This window comes from Caretta caretta, chromosome 2, assembly GCF_965140235.1.
Source record: "Caretta caretta isolate rCarCar2 chromosome 2, rCarCar1.hap1, whole genome shotgun sequence".
Classification (NCBI taxonomy): domain Eukaryota; kingdom Metazoa; phylum Chordata; order Testudines; family Cheloniidae; genus Caretta; species Caretta caretta.
Window position 1 is genome coordinate 108680458 of NC_134207.1, and position 24218 is coordinate 108704675.

General features: G+C 44.1%; 1 protein-coding gene across 4 annotated transcripts in view; it reads right to left on the bottom strand.

The window, feature by feature from the left end:
• The window catches only part of CDKAL1 (CDKAL1 threonylcarbamoyladenosine tRNA methylthiotransferase), a 685215-nt gene that overhangs the window by 275563 nt on the left and 385434 nt on the right, over window positions 1–24218 (bottom strand). For all 4 annotated transcript variants that reach the window (XM_048839973.2, XM_048839974.2, XM_075125356.1 and 1 more), the window contains one exon: window positions 1270–1436. In XM_048839973.2, coding sequence (XP_048695930.1) covers window positions 1270–1436 — 167 coding nt within the window. The remainder of the gene's footprint in view (window positions 1–1269; window positions 1437–24218) is intronic.

Sequence of the window (24218 nt, forward strand, 5' to 3'; positions counted from 1 at the left end):
AGACTCATTTTAGGGTTTTATCCCACACTTGCATGGTACACATAAGAAGGATGAAACTTGTATTTCTAGAGTTTCTGTGTATTCCCAAAATGATGCTTAGACAGCTGAGGCTCCTCAGAATAGGCATTATCCTGTTTTGAGTGATACCGTAGCATCTTTACTCATTATTTTAAACTGAGTGCACTTTTATCTGTCAGTTATGTCTATCGACCTTCATGCATCAATAGTCACCATTGTTCCTAGAACACAAAGCTATCCCTTTATATTCTAGTGGCAACAGCCACTTCTTGAAAGATCCTGCATACTAGTATACAGTTTCTTTAGAAATCAAGGCAGTTAGGCTCACTTTCTATTCCTCAAGACTTTGAAGAGCTGACTAGGCACAATGTTAAATAAACATGGACTTCAATGCTTTAAGGAATCACAAGTGGAAATACTTCATTTATAATATTTGAGGTAGTGCCGGATGTTCACCTGCTATTTATTTTCATATATGTGTAGCTGTACCTGGGTATTGAAGAGATACAGACTGCAGAAGACTTCTAAGTCATTGCTTTTGCTCCCTTATGTTAGATTTTTCCCATCATCAATTCACAAGAGATTCAGGACATTCATTTTGCTACCGGGTACAATTCTTTTGAGAATTCTCTCAATTCCTGCTACTTGTATATTTGTAGTTCACATCCGTTCTCCAACATATTGTCTCTGCCTTCATTGATTTATTTTGTTACAAAATGTTCTTTTCTAACTAAACCTTTAAAGTTCCCAATGGTCTCTGTGGGAACCCTGCACACTCACAGGGCAAGATTTTCACTTTTATTCTTCATCTTGATGTGTGTCACCTTAAGAACACAATGTTGAGTCTAAGAGCGATACAAGGTTTTCTGGGTGCATTTCTGAGAGGTACAAATGGGAGGAAGCTTTTGACTCATGATCCATAGTTTGCTATGACCTCTTCTACTAGCTATTGAAAGGGCTGATTATGAAAGTAAAATCCAAACATCACTACCCTCAAGTTGCTCAGGTTAGGCTCCACAATATCATCATCACACTCAAGAAGATTTGGATATTTGATTAATTGGACAATCTCATATGACAGACAAATGGTTTAACATCTAAAGCCCAATTCTACAAATTTACTTTTTATAATCTGTGGCTACAGAAATTTACTAACAGTCTTAAATGAAACACTTATTCTACACAGGATACCACACTGACTTGATTTATCAACATCTATGTCAGTATGTAAATGATTCTCTTTTTACTTACCTCCAGATGCTCTAAAATATAGGGAGGATTTGTCATGCCAAGTCTCAGCATAGCTCCCTCAGGAATAACTTCAACCAGCTTCCACAGAAGTGTAGGAAGGTCTGTGCCAATGTCTCTGCCATAAGCCCCTGTGTCTTCACTGGTCAGCCATATCTCACAAACACCCTCTGTGAATAAAAGAAAGAGATAATTAACAAATCTGTTTTAGAGCTGTTTATTTTATCATACAGCTGCTCACCCTTTTAAATGCAGTATTTCACAAGACTATTATGCAGCCAGGCTGAGTATTCAATTGCAGAAAAAAAGAGGCTTATCCCATGGGTAGTGGTGGGTTATTAAGTTCATTTTATGAGCGCCAGTGTGCTACAACAATGCTGTAAATTATCACTGCTGTGGAGTGATTAACATTCACAACCAATGATTAATACTGTGCTGCCTCTAAAGCAACTCAATTTGGACTTTTACTGCACTCCCATCTTTGAGGCTATCTAGTTTATTAAACAGAGCAAGCAATACTGCTCAAGCAATCAGTCCACGCTAATGACCATTACTAGCAGTTAGCAGCCTGCAAAGGCCAAGGGTAGTTAAGGCTCTAACAAACCAACTGCCGAATGCGGTGATTATCATGTAACCTGCAATAACTATTACAAGCTGCATTCTTTAAATTATACTGTTAGCAAGGACATATTAAATCATTCCATTAAAAGGGTAGTCAGTGCAGGATGGCTAAATAGTAGTGTTGGAAAACCTGTTTCTTGGCAGTTAATATTCTATTTTCCATCAATCAGATCTTCGGAAGTAGTGTAGTCAATTTGTATTGTACAAAAATCTTACCCTTGAACACTGAAATCTGTTAACAACATTTTCCTGCCCAAAGGCAGTAAAGATTGTGCCACTTTTTAATAACAGTTGATTTCAGGTGGGCCACTACTATAAGTCTGCCCCTGACCTCAACCTTTTCATAATGCAGAAATGAAGCTGCTGAAGAAATAAGCCAATTAAAAAGGGGGGAAATTTTCTTTTGAGTCAATTAGATGACTAGGATTAACTCAGCACAAAGTTAAGTTTCTACTACAGGAAATGAAACAAAGAAAAGAAAAAGAAGTCACATCTACAGTTCCATCCATTGGAAGCCACATGACTGTGGTTTCTAAGTGGCTCCAACTGGACTGGCAGAGGAAGCTCAGCCTGATAAAATTTAAATGTTTTTAATCATTTTAATTTGGAAAATACAAACAAAAACATTGGTTTAAATAATGTTAAGACTATGATGCAAACAGAAAAAAGCAAAATACTGCTCTCTAACTCACGCTATGTTGAAAGGGAGGTACAACAGTCTCTGTTGAGTGTCAAACTGAACTCCGATTGTTTAAAAAGGTTTTAGAACTATTTATTATTTAAAACAAAAACAATTTACAATATAAACCAAAAATGTTTTATTTAAAATTTTGCCCACTGGGATAGCTTCATGAGATGGACTTCTTGTTTTTGTGAGAGTCCTGGTGGAAGCAGTATTGAGATGGTTCTCTCCAGCATACTTCAGTTCAACATAAACAATGCTTTATAATGCAGGACACAGTCAAAATGATCAGACAACAATACTGAAATGTCCATTGGAACACAGTCCTCTATGCAAATATGCAGTTAGGCACTTACAAAAAATCCTGTAAAACATCCTTCAGAATAGCATCTGTACATGTTCACAGCCCACCTTTAAAAGTTTGGTATCAGATATTAAAAAGTTTGATTAATTTGCAGCTGTTTCTCCACTGCTATGTAGCCATCATCCACCAACATTCCATTACATGTACCTACATAGCACAGTCGTGTTATCACACTTTCAAGCATAACCTTATAGTCAAATGTCTCAAGAGTCTTACAGTGTGAGTGAATATATTATACACACTCACTATTGGTTTTACAGAAGTTGCTAATATTTTTAGCAACATACTTCACATCAAGCAATGCTACGCTATTGCAAAGGTTTAAAAAATATGTATGGTGCAATCAACGGAAAAAATGAATAATGTAACATTAAATAAATAAATAAAAATCTTAAACGAGATACAAAAACAGGACATTAGCCATTATTTTCCAGTTGCTGGCATTCACCAAAACAATAAAGTGGACACTTTAAAGTGATCAGACTGATTTTAATTTATAATTTTTCCATCCAAATTGTTCCATGTTTTTACTCTCTGAAGAGGATTGCTGGAACACTGCCTTGCTGTTGCCAGATGAATGTGAAGAAAGAATGTCTATGAATAGGAATGGAAACAACATTCAGGTGGAAAACAACAACTAGCTCTTAAAGCTGCATAGGTGGGACTATTAGCCCCCTGGTGGGCTGAAACTTCAAATTAAAATCACATGAAAAGGAAGCAGCTGTAACAGTAAATCAGCAACAACAGGAATAACTGTCTTGACTGCTCTGCGATCAGGATGCTGAATAAAAGGCAATGGGTATAATCCATGCTCAGATTGCAAAAACATGTACATAATGTAGAAAAAATACTATAGGAAAACCTTCTTTTCCCAATTTCAGCCTTGCAAAAGGGATAAGCAAATCCTGAAGGCTATTATGAGTCCTAAGCCTTGAAATCTATACAACCTGGGTAAATCAACTTAAAGCTCAGGTCCTATGTCACAGCTTTGGAGTGAATACTAAAAGGATCTCTCTGTTAAAATGTTCATTCTAGCCCTCTGGACTCAGAGGCTAAGACTCTGTTTCAAGAAAGACACAGAAGTTCCTCCCAGGTCCCCCAGCTTACGGCAAACAGGGGGAGTGGAGAATATGGTCCCTTCTCATTTATTAGTTTCTTACACTTTATTTTTTTTCCACAAAAAATAAATCTTCTGTGAAAGCAACATTCCCCAGTGCTGCTCAGGATCTCTTTTTAAACACATTGCCTCATCTTGTGCATTATTTATTTTTTTCTCTTCTGAATGCTCACTTCATTAGGTCATCCATCATGCCGTTATCTGGGTAATTTTAGTGCTAGTAGAAGCAAACTGACCTCTAAGAAAGAAATGTGATCCAAAGGGCACAGAAAAAAATTCTTTGAACACATTACAGATCTTGAATTCCATTATCATTATACCCAAATAATTAAAAATCAGTCTTCGGTCACAGCTCTTTCCCCCCTTCCCCTCCTATGCCTCACCACTCGCACCTAGCACAAACATTAACCTTAACTGCTGGATTCATAGCTCTGTCTCCTGTAAGTGGAGATGACTGAGAATGGAAAATGTATGAGGACATAAAAAGGTGAATACCAAATGAAAGATGTTTTGTCCCCAACAGAACATTTCACTATAAAAAATAGGCACTGCAGAAATGTCTGCCATAAGTTTTGACTTTGCTTTCTCTAGAGTAGTCCAAATGAACTCTGTCATAGCTAATGATGTTATTGTTATGAGCCATATCTTTCCATTTAATATATTTATTTACAGAAATCTTCTTTCCCCAATAATACAAGTTGAACTGTCTTCAGCATATTTTCCAGATCTAAAAACATCACTTTGCTTTTTGTGCTGATTGTTATATATAGCATTATCAGTTTGAAGAAATTATACCTAAGTCTCTCTCTCTCTCTCTTTATTGTGGGGTGGAATGAATGCATCTGCTCCCACTGTACTAATCTGCCTAAACTGGAAAAATTCCTGCTAATAATTTTTTTGAAATTCTTCTATTCACTCACACTATCTACTTCTTCTGTCATGTAAGGATGATATCCAATTATTAGTCTAATTAGACATAGTTAGCAAAGCTCCCCCCACCCCCGCAAAACACCATAGATTCAAACTGAAAAGATACATTCTTAAAATCAGATCTGTAAAATTGTAGCTATCAGTTAACAATTCTTCAATGAATCTCACATTGATTTACACTGTTATCTGGTAAGAAAAGCGATAGAGTACCAAAAAGCACTCACTTTTCTTATCTCTCTCTTTTTAAAAGCTTTCCTGTGAGATTTTTCTAATGTGAACCATAGTGGTTTTTCCAGCAGTGTGATTCTCAGCAGGTTGTCACAGTGGGAGACCCCTTGCACTGACCTCAGTAGCCCTCATACTCTTCTCAATAACTGCCTGACCTTGCTCTTCCTTTTCCAACAGAGAATTCTTTTAGCAGCTTGCAGTGCTGTCCAGACCACAGAAATACCTCTTTCACTGTACCACAGAAATCTCAAAGACCATTTGCCAAGAAGAGGCCTGACTTAAATGTTTGTTAAAAATTGTCTGCAGACTCAAGCACAATCAATCAATCTGAAGCTGCCATTCCTGCTCACACATTTAGAATTCATCATTGGCTGAACTTCAGCCTTTTTATAGCCAGATATTGACAGAAAGCCTTGTGAAATGAAATTCACTTTAAATGTGTTCATTGTTCAGGTTGATTTTACACCACATAGATTCCTTATTCTTTTCAATTATCTGAAACACCCCTCTTCCCCCCCCCCCAACTCATTGACAATGCTGGGGGGAGGATCATTAGTTTACTTCCAACATACCCATTGTAGGCACTCATTCAGCCTGGAGGTCAGTGGGACTACTCATGTGTATAAGGCTATGCATGTGCTAAAGTACCTTGCTGAATCAAGACCTTAATGTAGAAAATGTAAAGACACCTCTATGCATTTCAAATTATTGCAGGCCTGCTCATAATGTATTACAGAATAGTGTCAAGTAACAATCACAATCCATTTTTTCTATAAAACGATGAGACTCACGGTAAATAATAGCCAAACATTTTATGGCTTCTTACCAGGCCCAACAGCAGCTCTTATCTTCAACAGCTGTGTGTTTTCACCTATCTGTTCTGTTGTCGAAGAGGAGCACAATGGCCTGCTCTCACCTTCTACTGGCCTACACCTCCTGGAGATGAGGGTGATCTAGATTGTATTGGGAACCTGGGGAAATATGAAGGGGTTGACTCACCGCTGCCTCCTCCTTGTGCCTAGGATGACATGGCAGCTCTCTTCCCACTGGGAGTCTCCTGCTGACAGTCACTCCATCTCTGTGTTCTGCCTCTTCCTGCGACCTGGCCCTCTGGTCAGGTCACTCCAGGGCAGTCCATGTCTGCGAGGCCCTTTCCTCAGATGCTGAGGGCTGAAGGTCTGTTCTCTTCCGTGGTCTGCCAACAAGTGAGCTGGTCTGCTCCCCTTTTAAGCTCCTCCTCCAGCCTATACATGACTTGCAGGTGTGGCAAGATACAGCTGCTTGAGCCAAGAGGAGCTCCTCAATGCCTTGTTGTCATGTATGGGGGATGGAACTTAGGGAACTAGGGCCAGACGATTTTTTTTCTGGGAAGAAGTTGCAGGGAATAATTAGCATTCGGTGAGCTTTTCCCACTTTAAGCTATATTTGGAAGGCATAGCTGGAGGGACACATACCAGTGCATAAGCTAGGGGTTCATGTCTTTCCTAGTGTTTAACCATCCCAAAAGGACATGATCAGTGAAAAGCTTAAACAGATTTCCCATTAGGTAATATCAGAGAGACTCAACAGCCCATTTCACAGCCAGTCATTCCTTTCCTATCACAGAATATGCCCATTCCTGAAGGAATAGTTTGCCGCTCACACAGAGTATGGATTGTTACACTGTGTTTGCTTCCTGGGACAACATTATGCTTAGTCCCAGTTCAGAGGAATCAGTTTGTAAAGTGACTTTTGAATAGTCATGATTGAATAGGACAGGGTCTTTGAAAGGTGATCTTTCAACTTCTAACAAACCTTTTTGCGGGCTTTTGACTCATGAACCTTCTTGGGGTTATTGTCCTTAATTAGGTCAGTGAGGGCAGCTGCTATTTGACATGAATCATCAGTAGTAACACATGAACACCAAGAATCTTTGAACCTCTGTTTCTTTTGTGGTTGGGTAGAGCACATTTCGAGGGCCTGGATTTCATCCACGAAGGGCCACACCTGGCCCTTCCACAAAGTATATCCCTGGTAGGTGGCCTCTTCTTTTCTCATCTTACACCTTGCTGGGTACGCAGTTAGCCCAGCCATCTGCAGGGCCAAAGTTCAGTAACAGTTTGTACTAGGTGTTCTTCTCAATCTCAGCTGTCAATGACCATGACATCTACATAGGCTGCCGCATATGAGCCAAGTGGTTGAAGAACTTGATCCATGAGCTGTTGGAATCCACTGGGGCACCATGGAGGCCAAAGGACATAGTCCTAAAATGATATACGACAAGTGGTTTAGTAAAGGCAGTTTTCTCCTGTGATTCTGGCATGAGTGGACTCTGTGATATATCAGGCTTTATCCAGCTGGTCTAGTAGTTCATCCACACTGGGCAGGGGGTAAGCATCGAATTTGCTTTGACTTTGAAAGCACTAACCTTTCCAAAAACTATGCAAAACCAGATAGTACTGTTCGATTTTGGGAGCAATACAACCAGACTTCGCCAGCTGCTGCAGGATTCTTCCTGCTTCCAACATGGCATGGATCTCTTACCTCATGGCATCCTGATTTTTTTTGGGGAGTGCCTGTGGGTTCACCCAGACAAGTTGCTCAGGCTCTGTTTGAATACAGTATTGCATGAGAGGAATCTGCTTTGGCCAGAAGACAAACACCATTGAGAAGGCTTTTACTAGGCTTCTCACTTAGGCCCTCTGCTATGGGTGGAGGTTTACTTCCAGCTGTATAAAGTCTGTGTCCAGTGAGGTGGGCACTTGGGACCCCAGCTCTGGCTCATGGCGATAAATAAGCTCTCCATTCCTTCCAGGGCTTTAGAAAGTTAATATGGTAGATCTGAGTTAGCTTCCTTTTGTCAGGCTGCCTGATCTCATAGTTTACCAGAGAGACTAGGTGGACTATTTCATATGGTTCTTACCATTTAGTGAATAACTTAGACTCTGCACTCAGGAGCAGAAGTAGTACACTACTGCTTGGCTTAAATATGTGGATATGCGCACCTTTGTTCTAGGCTTGTTCCTGGGCCTTTTGAGCACCAAGGAGGTTTTACTCTGGCAAAGGTTCCAAGGGTTTCAAGCCTCTCCCAGGGCTTCAGTACATACTGTACAACATTCTCAGTCTTAGGAGCCTGTTCCTCTGAGATTTCATGGACCAGGTCAAGAATCCCCCATGGCTGTCTCAAGCATAAGAGTTCAAATGGGAAGAATCCAGTACATGATTCGGGAACTTCTTTAACAGCACATAACAGGGGAAGAATCAGCTGACTCCAGTGATAGAGGTCCTTAGCAATAAACTTTTTAACATCCTCCTCTGAATTGTTCAACCAGACCACCTGTTTGCAGATAATAGACATACACAGATTTTATTTTTAGTAGATCACACACCTCCTTCTACAGCAGAAACAAAGCTAGTGACTTGATCAGTGAAGATCTCCTTAGGTACCCGAACTCTGGCAAAGACTTTTAGCAGTTCTGTTGCAATAGTCTTGGCATTGGGGGTGCGCAGTGGGATTGCTTTGGGATCGTGGATGGCATAATAAACTATAACTAATATATGTTTATACCCAGTTGCACTTTTTTCCACCCCTGTCCTTTCAAATGGGATGCCTATTATGGGGAGTGGGACCGGAATGGCTTTTCTTACTCCTTTAGCTCCCATGAGTTGGCATTTTGGATAGGAGCAGTGGACGTCTTTAACTTCTTGATGAATCCCGAGCCAATACAAGTGATTCGGAATCCTGACCAGGGTCTTCTTGTGACTGAGGACTGCAGATGGAATAACATGACTTTATGCCTATGAGACCAGGGAATAAGAACTTCACCAAGTTAGTCTTTCTCCATCCAGTACAGTCACTCTGCCAGCAGCTGAAATGGGGCGGGGGGAGGAGGGGGGAGTGAGGGGGGCACTGCTCACTGTGGGTTTATTACCTTCTTTTTAACCACCTACAGTTGCTTACAGGCCTGGCTCAAGGTTTTGTATTCCCTCTAATCCTTCATGAACTCAGTCCCTCTTTAGGTTATCCCCCTCCTGTAGGGGGGGCCAACATAATTTCATTGCTAGGTGGATCTTCTGAGGGAGCTTCCCTTTGGCCGTGTTTTACCCTATAGTCAATTGCACACGTGTACTGGGATAGAATTTAACATCTATGTGAATACAATGTAGAAAAAATAATTTCCCCAGGGATCTCATGGTTAGGACCAAGTAGTCCCGGACCAGGGTCTGCCCACACCCGAAATCCACCAGGCCTGTCACCTCTACTCCGTTTATCCAAACAGGGACTGTTACTTTAGCCAGGGCTCACTTATGGGCATGGGCTTCTGCCATCCATACCTGTCCATACCCACACTCCATATAGGTGCACTCATGATACTGGTGACCTGGACAGCCACCTGAACAGTAAACCACACTGCTGGCTGAGCGGGTACCAGCCCTGAGCCAAAAGTGTGAGATAGCCCTTCCCTATGTTGTTCATCTGTTCCTAACCCTTGGCTTTCCTGCAGAGGAGACTGAAGGAGTCCTAGGGGCCTTTGTCGGACTAGGGTCTAAGATGCCAGGGTTTCCCAACAGGAGCCAGTGCAGGGCCTGGTGATCTGCTTGGTCCCCTCAGAAGCTGGCCATGCAGCCATGCCATCTGATTGCCGATTCCACTCTGTGGGTTCTCCCTTGTATCAAGGGTCACCGTTGGCCTCAGGTGGTCACTTGTGTGATGCCCAAAGCTGTTTCAGCAGCCTGATAGTTTTCCATCACTGGATGGCATTGGCTAGGGACTCCGATTGGTGTTTGAGCACCCAGTTCCTATCCCAGATGGGAGTATATGGGTAAACTGGTCCATCACAATAAGCCCAGCCATCTTGACTCCAATCCAAGTCTCCTGCTTTAACCACCTACAGCATAGGTCTCAATTTCTGGGCCTCTACACAAGGCTGGGCTCCCCAGGGCTATTTCTACCTCAGGAACTTCTATCGGAAGGTTTCCTCTGTGGTGTCAAGGTGGTCGAGTATAATCACTTTCACCTGGGCGTAGTCTTGGTCAGATGCTGCATCCAGCTTCCAGTATACAGCCTGTGCTGGCCCCCATCAGGTAAGGTGCCAACAGGATGTCCCACTGGTTGAGTGGCCACTTGGATGGCATCGCCACTCACTCAAATGTTACCAGGGAGGCCCCAGGGTTGTCCTCGGTGCCCATCTTTTTACGTGTCACTGGCACAAGGGAGTGAGGCACCAGGCCTGAGCCTACAGCCCCTGGAGGGGAGACACTGAGGCTGCATCAGGGTCATTACCCATTGGACCAGCTTTTGCTGCTGTCCCTGCTGTTGTGCTCTTAAGCCTCAGGCCAGCTGTTGCTGCTGGGCACCCATCTGCTGCAGGAGTTGCAGTCATCCATTTGAGAAGACGCTTTAGATCCCTGCTGTCCACTCTACCAAACCACACCCTTAGGTCTAGAGTGTTCGACCACTTGGGTCAGTCAGTCCAGGGTGAGAAGAATGCCCACATTCTCCACCGGTTATGAAGGGATTGCCTCACCACTGCTCCTCCTTGTGGCCAGGCATGGTGTGGCAGCTCTCTCACCACAGAGTGCCTCCTGTTGATATCACTCTGCCTCTGCGGTGGTCTGCCTCTTCCTGAGACCTGGCCCTCCCTTTCCCCTTCTTGGGGAGTCCGTGAACAAAAAACAACAGGCATTAATGCAAATAATGCAAATAAACTCAGTTAATAGGAAATAGAAGGGAATGATTCCCTCTCAAGGTGTATCAGAATCTAGCCCTCCCTTCCCTCAGGGAGGGGCCACCAGGCAGCGGTCATCTGCAAAGGTCCCACCTTCAGTCAGCCCTTTCCTCAGAAATTGAGGGCTGAAGGTCTGATCTCTTCTTTGGTCTGCCAATAAGTGAGCTGCTCTACTCCCTTTTTAAGCGCCTCCTCCACCCTGTGCATGCCTCGCAGGTTTAGCAGTTCTGCCCTGTCCAATATGGGGTTTTAGATCCCATCACAGGTGCGTAGGCAGCTTCTTGAAAGAAACCTGATGCTGAAAGGGGTTATCAGGTCCTTTCTCCTGAAGAGAACCAGGAATGAGAAGACTGGTTCAGCGATTCATCCATAAAGATCCTCTACACACAGGAAAGAGTTGTGGTTGGATGGATAGCTGGGTGAACTATTGTTTTTAAACCTCAAAATGGATTGAAGAAAATTAGGGTGTTAATATAGAAGTCTCTCTGAAGCGCCACTACCAGGACCGTAATCAACAGCAGTTTAAATATCTTTTAAGCACATACACTTCTTTGAAGGTTTAGCTAGTACTACATAAAGCCCTGACTAAAGACAGTGAATTTGTAAAATTCCTAAAGAAGCTTCCTTTCATCCAGCAGTTAGTGAGGACAGCAGGAACACTAGTATATCTAGATCAAAGGCTGGAACTTTCACTTTAGAGGTCATTATTTCTGAATGTTAATGTTGGGTTACAAGAAGTCTGGATATGTTTAAGGCTACTGTTCTCTGGTATTTATTAATTTCATTTTTGGGGATTTATTTTTAGCATTTTTTAAGATTTATGTAGCTGTCCAAAAAACAGGGCTCTCTCTTTGTATATGGTGTAAAGAGTAATGTTTGTTATATCCATTACTCATCTACTGTAATGAGTAATCTCTCAGTAATGGTACCTTACTTCAAAGAGCACTATGTTAAAGCACACTAGGGAACCTTTAGTGTGCACCAGCAGGGTCCATACGGACCACTTAATGTGCAACGCACGACTGTGCTTTAGACTCACAACCCCATCATCCACATTACTGCTTCATGTAGATAAGCCCTTAAGCATAAGTAACCATTTCCAGTGTTGGATAAACACCAATTTAATTAAAAAAAAATCGGGGGTATTTTAATCTGTGATTATAGGTTAAAACTGAAATTCAAAAGCCCTAGGTAGCATTTGGATAGATTAAGAGAGTCTCTAAAGGAGGACAAGTTTCTCAGAAGGATTACACGTGCATCAGAGACTTCAGGAAATGGAGAAACACTAACATTTTTCTGGTCTACAAACCTTTTTTTTAGTTCAATCATTTTCGGAACTAATGTAAGTGAAACTCACTCGAAGATTACAGAAGAAAGGTAGCAGAAAGAAAGAAGTGATTTGCCTCCTAACATAAGAACAGTGTTGGAAACGTGTAACTGAACATATAAGAATGGCACCATTTTTTAAAAAGTGACTAAAAGTACATGAATTCAGAATTTTCTTGGGTATCATTCACCCTACTAAACTAAGAATAGATTACACTGGCCCAAATCACATTCTCTGGACATCCAAGAACCATTTATTATACTGAAAGTAGAAGTCTCAACAGATGTTCAGAAATATTACTGTGGAAGATACTGACACAGACTCAGTGCAATTTGATATCCTAGAAGGATCTATTTCGCTCAATTTCTTATTAACAAAATACTCTGAAACTGTTTTGTATTTTTTTGCTGAGATGACTACTTTATATGTAGTACTTGTCCAAAGAAGTGATTTACATTTTATAGTGTGAATTAATTATTGGATATATCATCTATTTATGGTATCCAAATGTCAGATATTTTAAACTGCTATTCCGAGGTAGGATTAATACCCTTTTACTATGGGACATGAGTTAGCACTTGCACCAGACTATTGACTACATATCTGAAAGGTTTGGACAGCATTTGTGAGTTTCCTTCACCACGCAGAAGAACCTATAGTTTGTTCTAAGGCATACTTTCCTCATAAAAAGGCATACTTTAGACTTTAACCTTAGGATTTCTTGTACAGACTGGTTTGTCTGGGTATTTACTTTAAGTGATTTTGTTATTGAAGATAAATGAAAGTCACACCACTTATTGGCTTCCTACACCTAATGCTGTATTTGTCAAAATATTATTGGAACACAATACTGATATTTACATGACATTTACATTTTTATGTGAGAATTAATAATATATTTGAATTTGTGAGAGAAAGTAGTTTTTCCTCACACTTTTATGAAACAATTTTTGTACCTATTGGATTCCAGTTCAGTTTGGGAAATGGTTGTTTGGTCCAATTCCTATTTTATCTGATTCAAGACCCACAGTTATGCCACTGCATGTAACAGCATCTTTAAATTCAGAATTCAAAAACAGATTGAGAAAATTCAGATTTATCATTCACAGTTTCTGATTAACGACTATTCTGACAATTAGTCTGATTATTTCTTATATATTTTAAAAGGTCAGAGTGACAGCGTCCCACCTTTTTACTCTTTGGTAGGTTGACAAATACACCATTAATACAGGCTCCAAACAGAAACATTAATCACAGCTTCTGTCCCTTTAACTGCACCAGTAATTGCTTTTGCAAATGGCAAGGCATGCCCTTCAACTTCTGGTTCGATTTTTAATTCATCTTCCCCCAAAGTGAAAAACAAAAACTTCAGCAAATACTTTTTGTTTATTTTTTTGAAAATGAGCAACAGGAATCTTCTTATTTGACAGGTTTCAGAGGAACAGCCGTGTTAGTCTGTATTCGCAAAAAGAAAAGGAGTACTTGTGGCACCTTAGAGACTAACCAATTTATTTGAGCATGAGCTTTCGTGAGCTACAGCTCACTTCATCAGATGTTTACCGTGGAAACTGCAGCAGACTTTATATACACACAGAAATCATGAAACAATACCTCCTCCCACCCCACTGTCCTGCTGGTAATAGCTTATCTAAAGTGATCAACAGGTGGGCCATTTCCAGCACAAATCCAGGTTTTCTCACCCTCCACCCCCCCACACAAATTCACTCTCCTGCTGGAGGTTTCAGAGTAGCAGCCGTGTTAATCTGTATCTGCAAAAAGAAAAGGAGTACTTTTGGCATCTTAGAGACTAAAGGTGTTAGTCTGTCTCCAAGGTGCCACAAGTACTCCTTTTCTTCTTATTTGAGAGTTATCATCTTAGACAAAAAAACCTAATTCAGAAACCAGGTCATTTGAACTCATCCACTTACTTAAATACATTATGTAACTACTTTATTTTTACATTGAGTATGATAGTTACAAGTGTTTCAAGATTTGGGGGAAAAAACGGTTACTTACTTTCTTGTAACTGTTGTTCGAGATGTGTTCACGTCCATTCCACATTAGGTGTGCATGCGCTGCGTGCACGAGGGTTGGAAACTTTTTCCCTTAGCGGCTCCTGTCGGGCTGGTGGGCCCCCCGAGTGACGCCACTGCGCCGTGCATATATACCCCTCCCAGCCCGACCCCCTCCAGTTCCTTCTTGCCGGCGACTCCGACAGAGGGGTAGGAGGGTGGGTGGTGGAATGGATGTGAACAACACATCTCAAAGAACAGTTACGAGAAAGTAAGTAAGCGTTTTTTCTTCTTCGAGTGCTTGTTCACGTCCATTCCACATTAGGTGAATTACAAGCTTACCTCTGGAGGAGGGTAGGAGTCATGGAACAACTGCTCGGAGGACCACTCTGCCAACTGCTGCGTCCTCTCTGGCCTGCTGGTTGACCATATATTGGGTCGTGAAGGTGTGCACTGAGCACCAGGTGGCTGCTCTGCAGATCTCCTGGATCGTGACCTGTGACAGGAACTCCGTGGAAGTCGCCTGCACCCCGGTCGAGTGGGCCATGACTGCCAGGGCCGGAACACCTGTGAGCTCATAGCACGCCTGGATGCAGCTTGTAATCCAAGACGAAATCTGCTGCGCCGACACAGGGAGGCTTTTATCCTCTCGGCTACAGCCACAAACAGCTGCACGGATTTGCAAAGGGCTTTGTGCTCTCCAAATAGAACGCCAGTGCTCGATGCACATCTAGAGTGTGCAAGCTGCAGTGACTTGGGTTTCGGGAAGAACACCGGCCGACAAATGTCCTGGTCCAAATGGAATTGGGAGACCACCTTAGGGAGGAACTTGGGGTGTGGCCGGAGCTGCACCTTGTCCTTGTGAAATACTGTATACGGTGGCTCAGAGGTGAGGGCCCTCAGTTCGGACACCCTTCTGGCTGAGGTAATGGCAACCAGAAATGCCACCTTCCAGGAAAGGTGGAGGAGAGAACAGGTAGCGAGAGGCTCGAAAGGTTTAGAAAGGACCAGGTTAAGGTTCCACGGAGGGACTGGGGGGCAGGAGTACGGGAACACCCTCTCCAACCCTTTAAGGAACCGTCCCACCATTGGGTGGGAAAACACCGAGCCCCCCAAGAACCCCAGATGGAAGGCAGAGATGGCCACCAGGTGCACTCTGAGTGAGGACAGGGCTAGCCCTTGCTGCTTGAGGTGCAAGAGGTACTCCAGAATGGCCTGCACCAGGGCCTGGCCTGGCCGCACCTGTCGGGGTTCACACCAACACAAGAACCTTTTCCACTTGGCCATATAGGCCGCCTTGGTAGAGGGCTTTCTACTGCCAAGCAGAATCTGCTGCCCAGGAAGGCAGCACTGGCTCTCCAGGGCGTTTAGCCACAGAGCCTCCACGCCGTCAGGTGCAGTGACTGTAGGTCAGGGTGAAGAAGTCATCCGCCGTCCTGTGTAATGAGGTCCCGGTGTAGGGGCAGGACTACTGGGGCCTCCACTGACAGCTCTAGGAGAGATGTATACCAGTGCTGGCGGGCCCAGGCTGGGGCGATGAGGATCACCGCCGCCCTGTCCCTGCGCACCTTGAGCAGGACCTTGTGCATCAAGGGGAGCGAGGGGAAGGCATACATCAAGCCCCCTCTCCACGGGATCGCAAACGCATCCATGAGCGAACCCAAGCTGCGGCCCTGGAACGAGCAGAACCGCAGGTGCTGGGCATTGGCCCTGGTGGCAAACAGATCTACCTGGGGAAACCCCCACCTGCGGAAGAGCGAAAGCACGATGTCTGCCCTGAGCGTCCACTCGTGCATGCAGTACGACCCGCTGAGGAGGGCCGCCAGCTCATTCCGCACCCCCAGGAGATTGGGACCTTTGCATAGCCCATGCAATTCACCTCGAGGCATCCTGAGGAGGAGAGCCTCACGACAGAGTGGCAAGGAATGAGCCCCGTTATATAAAACATGGCAGTAGTGTTGTCCGTCAGACCTGTCATGCTGTGACCACTCGGAGTGGCGTGAAAGGTCTGAAAGGTGAGATGAACCACCCTGAACTCCTTCACATTGATATGGAGCGACCGCTCTGCTCCGCGCCACAACCCCTGCATCATGAGGTCTCCAGGTGAGCCCCCCATCCGTGGTCTGACGTGTCTGTCACCAGCGTCAGGTCCAGTAGTGGGGCGGCAAAGGGGATACCTTTGCAAACCACAGGCTGGGACTGCCACCACAGCAGGGAATCCAGCACATCCCTTGGGGCTGTCACCACCAAGTCCAGGGGGTCCCTGCCTGGGTGGTACACCCGAGCAAGCCATGCCTGCAGAGTCCTGAGTCTCAGTCTGGCATGCCTGACCACGTGCGTGCATGCTGCAATGTGGCCCAGCAGCTGCAGGCAGCACCTGGCCGTTGTCTTTGGAAACTGGTGCACGGAGGCCACCGCTTTTTGGATAGCCTGGAATCGGGATACCGGAAGGCTTGCCCTGGCCTGCACCGTGTCCAGGACCGCCCCGATGAATTCCACTCTCTGCACGGGTCTGAGCGTGGACTTGGGGATGTTGACCAGGAGCCCCAGCTCGCGGAACAATCTCAGGGCCACCTCCATATGGCCCCGCACCTCCGCCTCGGATCGGCCCACCAGGAGCCAGTCGTTGAGGTACAGGTACACCCGGATTCTCTGCCTCCGTAAGAAGGCCGCCACAACTGCCATGCACTTTGTGAATATCCTTGGGGCAAACTGATAATGTTCTGGGCCCACGGTGAAGCGTAGGAACCACCGATGTGCTGGGAAGATGGCGAAATGGAAGTACGCGTCCTTCATGTAGAGGGTGGTGTACCAGTCCCCCAGATCCAGGGAAGGGATGATGGTGCCCAGAGAGACCATGCGGAACCAGGCCTTGACCAAGAATTTGTTGAGCCCGCACAGGTCTAAGATGGGGCGAAGGGCCCCTTTTGCCTTAGGGATGAGGAAGTACTGGGAATAGAACCCCTTTCCCCTTAGGCCGTGCGGCACCGCCTCTACCCCCTCCACCCCCACCACCTCTAGCAGCGAGCGGACGTCCTTCTCTAGGAGATGCTCGTGAGAGGAGTCCCTGAAGAAGGATGGTGAAGGGGCAGGGAGGGAGGCAAACTGCAGCGAGTACCCATTCCACACCATGCGTAAGACCCAACGATCTGACATAATGGTGGACCACGCATGGGAGAAACGGGACAGGCAGTTCAGGAAACAAAGGGACAGATCCAGTGACTGGTCTGGTACGCTGTCCTCGAGCGCACCTTCAAAAGCCTGGCTTAGTGCCCAGCTGGGGTTTGTGCTGGCCTTGGTTCTGGCCTGGTGCGTTATTGTTATTATTGTTGTTGCGTCATCGTCTGTTATCCCTGCCTCGCCTATGGTAAGGCTCATGCCTATGGTGAGGATGGTACTGGCATTGAGGGGGAGGCTGCGGCTTAAAGGGCTTCCTATGGGTTGCCGGGGTGTGCATACCCAGCGACTTGAGCGTAGCTCGCGAGTCCTTGAGGCTATGCAGCCTCGCGTCTGTCTGGTCCGAGAAGATCCCGGACCCTTCGAAGAGGAGGTCCTGGTGTGTATTCTCGACCTCAGGGGGCAGGCCTGACTCCTGGAGCCATGCCGAGCGCTTCATGACCACCCCTGACGCGATTGTTCTAGCTGCTGCGTCTGCCAAATCCAGGGAGGCCTGGAGAGAGGTCTTGGCTATTGCCTTGCCCTCGTCCACCAGGGCCATGAACTCATGTTGGGAACCTTGCGGAAGGCTGTCCTTAAACTTCCCCACCGCCGCCCAGGAGTTGAAATTGTGCCTGTTGAGGATGGCCCGCTGGTTTGCAATCCTCAACTGAAGGCCCCCAGATGAGTACACCTTTCTGCCAAAAAGGTCCAGGCATTTCGCCTCCTTGGCCTTAGGGGCTGGGGCCGCCTGTCTATGGCGCTCCCTTTCGTTTACCACTGAAACCACTAGAGAGCATGGACTCGGGTGGCAGAACAGGTACTCATAGCCCTTAGATGGGGCAAAGTATTTATGCTCCATTCCTTTTGCCGTTGGATCGCTGGAGGCCGGGGTCTGCCATATAGTCTCATAGTTGGACTGAATGGTCTTAATGAGCGGGAGTGCTATTCTGCATGGACCTTCGGGGCTCAAAATGTCCACCATGGTCCTCCTGCTCAACCGTCTCCTTGGCCTGCAACCCCAAATTTTGGGCGATCCTGCGCAGCAATTCCTGGTGGGCTCTATGGTCTATCGGCGGAGGACCGGACACCTCTGTACCCGCCACCGCCTCACTGGGGGAAGACGAGGAGGTTAGCTGCTGCTAGACCCACTCTGGTTTGTCCTCCTGCTCCCCATCTCCCGTGGTATGGGCCTCTGGCTCAGGCCAGGACGGAAGTCCATGGGTGCTCCAGGCCTGGCGGCTGCATTGCAACTTACATCAACAGCTGCTTTAGGCAAAAGTCTCTCTTTCCTTGTCCTTGGCTTAAACGTCTTGCAAATCCTACACCGTTCAGTTTGATGTCCGTCCCACAGGCAACGTAGACACAAGTCACAGGGGTCACTAACTGGCATAGGTTTGCGGCACGTGGCGCAAGCCTTGAAGCCGTGGCCCTGCGGCATGCCCCGCGGCCCAGGGCAGGTGCTGGAGGCCTCCAAGCACCTAATGACTAAAGCGTCCACAATATGTATGTAAACGAACTGATAACAGCCACTCTAAAGGCTAAGGGACTTCTCTTCTATGAGAGAGAGAGATTGTTCCAACGCCGCCATGGACGGTAAGAAGGAACTGGAGGGGGTCGGGCTGGCAGGGGTATATATGCACGGCGCAGTGGCGCCACTCGGGGGGGCCCGCCAGGAGCCGCTAAGGGAAAAAGTTTCCAACACTCATGCACGCGGCGCACGCACATCTCATGTGGAATGGACGTGAACAAGCACTTGAAGAAGAACTAATATTTAATATATGACTGTTTTGCAGGCCAATTGCTCTACCACCAGATTTAAAAAAAGAAAATTTGCTATTTTTGTTGAATTTATAAATATAACATTTTTATATGCTCACTTTACAGATAGCTCTACTGTTTTTAGAGCTATGCTGGCATCTGCGGCTATACTGGTGAACAAACCAAAATGTTTTGGCATGATAAATTTATCGTTTTAAGCTGTTGGTCTTAGACAGAAATAATAAAAACCAAGATATTAAATCCACTTTCATTCAAGCAGGAGAAAAACATGTTGCTAAACAGAGAAGATCAAAATCAGTAAAAACTATTTTCATGTTTCTAAGAGACTAACAATAAGGGAATGTTTAAAAAATTACACAAAGCCCTTTAAAAAGTTTGCTATATTTTCCATTTGTGTAGCAGTTCGGCCTGGGAGATCATTAAATGCCAAATGGAGCATAACAGGTTTCTGTCCCCCACAATGCAAAACCCTTGTACTTGCTTTAAAAAGAGGTCATTCTACTCCTATAGGGACCTCCGCTTCTATAGACTAATGCTAGAGCATAAACTAAATGCCCTGTCCTGCACAGTTTGGAGCTATAGTACATTATCAGAGGCGAGAAGAGAACACTACAACTAGTCACTTGCTAGCTGCAAACAGCATGATTCCTTTACTCATTATGAGTCCAGCTTCGCTCTGCTAAAACAAGAGAAGATCCAAAAGGGAACCAAGAAAGATAGGTTATGCAAGTCTGCTCAGTACCAACACTGCAGCATTAAGCATCATGCTCTCAAGGAGGATTAATAACACCATATATTATAATGATGAATTGGGTTTTGTAGGCAGCCTAAAAAGACAGCAGAGAAAGATTTCAGGAAGAGTAGAGGAGACGTGTGTGAGTTTCGTGAGTTGGTTTTGGTATCTCAAAAACTGAGGGTAGAGGAAGATGACAGGGCTCTGCTTGTTCTTTGACTATGTTGTTGCAGGGTATGGGACACATATAGTCAGTAGCCCTTTTTCAAAGTCCACTCTCTTCTAACATATAGAAAATGATTCAACTCTATCATTATACTGACAAATGCCAAAATTGTCAAGTCTGGGTACCTGAATGTAGACTTCTAAATGCATATTTAGACAGCCTAAATGAAGTGGTCTGATTCTCAAAAGGTTCTGACTACCTGCAGTTCTCACTGCAGAATTCATGGGGATTCAAGTACATTTGTAAGTGCCTTGTAGACTAGAGATTATTCGTGCTGATAATGAAGCATGTGCTTACAGTTCTTTGCTAAATCGAAACCATCATTCAAGAAGCTAGTTTAATGATGATACACAGGGGACTGGATAGCTATAGGTAATGGGATATGCAGACTTAACTTTCTTTCACTGGTTTAAACCCCTTCTAGGTCAACAATGAAAGTAATTAATTTATACATAGTTCTTCCATAGTCTATATGAAATGTGTTGGTTGACATCAATCCTGTTCCTAACAAGATGATGCTACTGTCCACAAATCCTCCATTATCAATGATGCCTTGGGGGCAACGTGGGGTAGACTATGCTGTCATTGCCCTTGTTGTTCCTGTGAAGAGAGGATCTGAACCTACAAGGCTATCAATTAGGCATAATGCACGTATTGCTTTTAGAAAAAAAAAAGAGAGAGAGAGAAAGAACAAACAAAAATATCACGTTTTCAGCTGTGGTAAGTACGCAATTACGTCTGTTGTAAGTTAATTGCAACAGCTGCGTATATACATAACCTACAACTCATATACATACACACTTGCATATATATATATTATGTTGGCACCATTATGATTTAAGCCTAGGTGACATAAAGTCCCAATATTTCATTTGGTTTACTGCCCATAGGTTTTGTTTTTTTGTTTAAAGTGCAAAGAACTGTCATGGGGAACAGAATTAACTTGCCAATTAAATGAATTAAAATTAAGTAAGTAGCTCTACAGGGTTATTGAATTGGATCCAGCTTAGTCACAGCATATTTTTAAAGGCCTGTTTAACCGGAACCTATTACCTCCCAATATAAAACTAAGTAGAGAATTATAGAAAGAAAACTTTCTTTACCATAAAAACCCTCTGTTCCGCCCCACCCCCACCCCAACTATGGATTATTGTGGATACTACCATAACAACATTGCACACTATGGACAAAAGCAGCAGAGTTCAGATCAAGTTTTGAACACTCCTGAATTTGGATCTACACTTTTTGGGGGCCCACTTGTAACATTCAAATTCAGGGTCAGATTTGCAACATCCCCATAATGTTGATGGGATGTTTTGGTTTGGGTCCATTAGCTGTAATCCCATACTATGTTGTTTAAAATTTTAAACACAGACATCCTTTAATAATTCATAAGGAAACAACTTCCAGAAACTGCATATCTTTTTGTAGATTTGACACCTGTTATAGGTAGCTGGTGATGTTTGCAAGGAAAGTAAAATAAAAAAAAAGGTAACTGATTACATTCATGTAACATATGTGAATTTTGTTCCAGAGCATGGAGGACAAGACAGCTGTTTAACAGCTGTCTTCAAAATCACAAGCAAATTTAAAACTAATTGAACTATCATTTATTATTTCTATTAACTACCGGTACTTACCAAACAAACATTAAAGACAGCAGCTTTAAAACTGTGAATTTAAGTGCGGGTGGTGAGAAATCCCAGGTTTATGATTTAACAATTCATAAGTGAAATTGAGTAATATATTCATTGTTCATTGTTCATCATGTATGCTGTCTGTTTAAAAACCAAACCATGGCCTGACAGTTCTGTTGTAGGTGAAATATCAGGTGCAATGGGTCATGTTCTGTAAAGAATTCAAGGAAGTGTTCATGGGCTGTATACACATTACAGGATACAGTGATAATTAACCAAGGTTTTGTATTGAATGTCCGTCACTGTAGAACTAATGAGTGTGAATTTAAAAAAACATGTTTTTATGGAAACTACCTGAATAATTCCTAGGATGTAACATTGTATACAAAGATTCAATCTACTGCAAATGTTTGTAGCTGAGTTAAACAATCCTCAGAATCTTGGTTTATGAGGAGAAAAACTTATACACCTTAAATATTATGGTGACAGGTTTCAGAGTGGTAGCAGTGTTAGTCTGTATCAGCAAAAAGAATGAGGAGTACTTGTGGCACCTTAGAGACTAGCAAATTTATTTGGGCATAAGCTTTCTTGGGCTAAAACCCACTTCATCAGATGCATGCAGTGGAAAATACAGTAGGAAGGTACACACACACACACAGAGAACATGAAAAAATGGCGGTTGCTATACCAACCCTAACGACACTAATCAATTAAGGTGGGCTATCATCAGCAGAAGAAAAAAAAACTTTTGTAGTGATAATCAGGATGGCCTATTTCAAACAGTTGATAAGAAGGTGTGAGTAACAGTAGGGGAAAAATTAGCAAGGGGAAATAGATTTTAGTTTTTGTAATGACCCATCCACTCCCAGTCTTTGTAATTTAATGGTGTCCAGTTTGCAAATTAATTCCAGTTCTGCAGTTTCTCGTTGGAGTCTGTTTTTGAAGTTTTCTTGTTGAAGAATTGCGACTTTTAGGTCTACAATTTAGTGTCCAGAGAGGTTGAAGTGTTCTCCGACTGATGTCTGATTTGTGTCCATTTATTCTTTTGTGTAGAGACTGTCTGGTTTGGCCAATGTACGTGGCAGCGGGGCATTGCTGGCACATCATGGCATATATCACTTTGGCAGATGTGCAAGTGAACAAGCCCCTGATGGTGTGGCTGATGTGATTAGGTCCTATGATGGTGTCCCCTGAAAAGATATGTGGGCACAGTTGGCAATGGGCTTTGTTGCAAGGATAGTTTCCTGGGTCAGTGTTTTTGTTGTATGGTTGCTGGAGAGTATTTGCTTCAGGTTAGGGGGCTGTCTGTAAGCAAGGACTGGTCTGTCTCCCAAGACATGTGAGAGTGAGGGATCATCCTTCAGGATAGGCTGTAGATCCTTGATGATGAGCTGGAGAGGTTTTAGTTGGGGACTGAAGGTGACGGCTAGTGGCGTTCTGTTACTTTCTTTGTTGGGCCTGTCCTGTAGTAGGTGACTTCTGGGTACTCCTCTGGCTCTGTCAATCTGTTTCTTCACTTCAGCAGGTGAGTACTGTAGTTTTAAGAACGCTTGATAGAGATCTTGTAGGTGTTAGTCTCTGTCTGAGGGATTGGAGCAAATGTGGTTGTATCTTACAGCTTGGCTGTAGACAATGGATCGTGTGAATTGGTCTGTATGAAAGCTAGAGGCATGCCGGTAAGTACAGCGGTCAGTAGGTTTCTGGTAAAAGGTGGCGTTTATCTGACCATTGCTTATTAGCACTGTAGTGTATACATTGTCCCCAAATCTGAAAGAGTTATGGGTGAGAACAAAGTCACAAAGTTCAGCCACCAGGTTTGCCGTGACATTGTTGGGGATACTGTTCCTGACAGCTTGTAGTTCATCTTTGTGTGGAACGTTGGTGTAGAGAGCTTCTACATCCATAGTGGCTAGGATGGTGTTTTCTGAAAGATCACCAATGGACTGTAGTTTCCTCAGGAAGTCAGTGGTGTCTCGAAGATAGCTAGGAGTGCTGGTAGCATAGGTCCTGAGGAGACAGTCTGCATAGCCAGGGTGCCAATGGGGCATCCAGGATTCCGAGGTTTATAGATCTTGGGTAGCGGACAGAATACCCCTGGTTAGGGTTTTAGGGGTGTGCCTGTGGAGATTTGTTCCTGTGCTTTTTCAGGGAGTTTCTTGAGCATGGTGTAGTTTCTTTTGATAACCCTCAGTGGGATCAGAGGGTAATGGCTTGTAGAAAGTGGTGTTGGAGAGCTGCCTAGCAGTCCCTTGTTCATATTCCGACCTATTCATGATGACAACAGCACTTCCTTTGTCAGCCTTTTTGATTATGATGCCAGAGTTGTTCCTGAGGCTGTGGAGGCATTGTGTTCTGCATGGCTGAGGTTATGGGGCAAGTGATGCTGCTTTTCCACAATTTCAGCCCATGCACGTTGGCAGATGCACTCT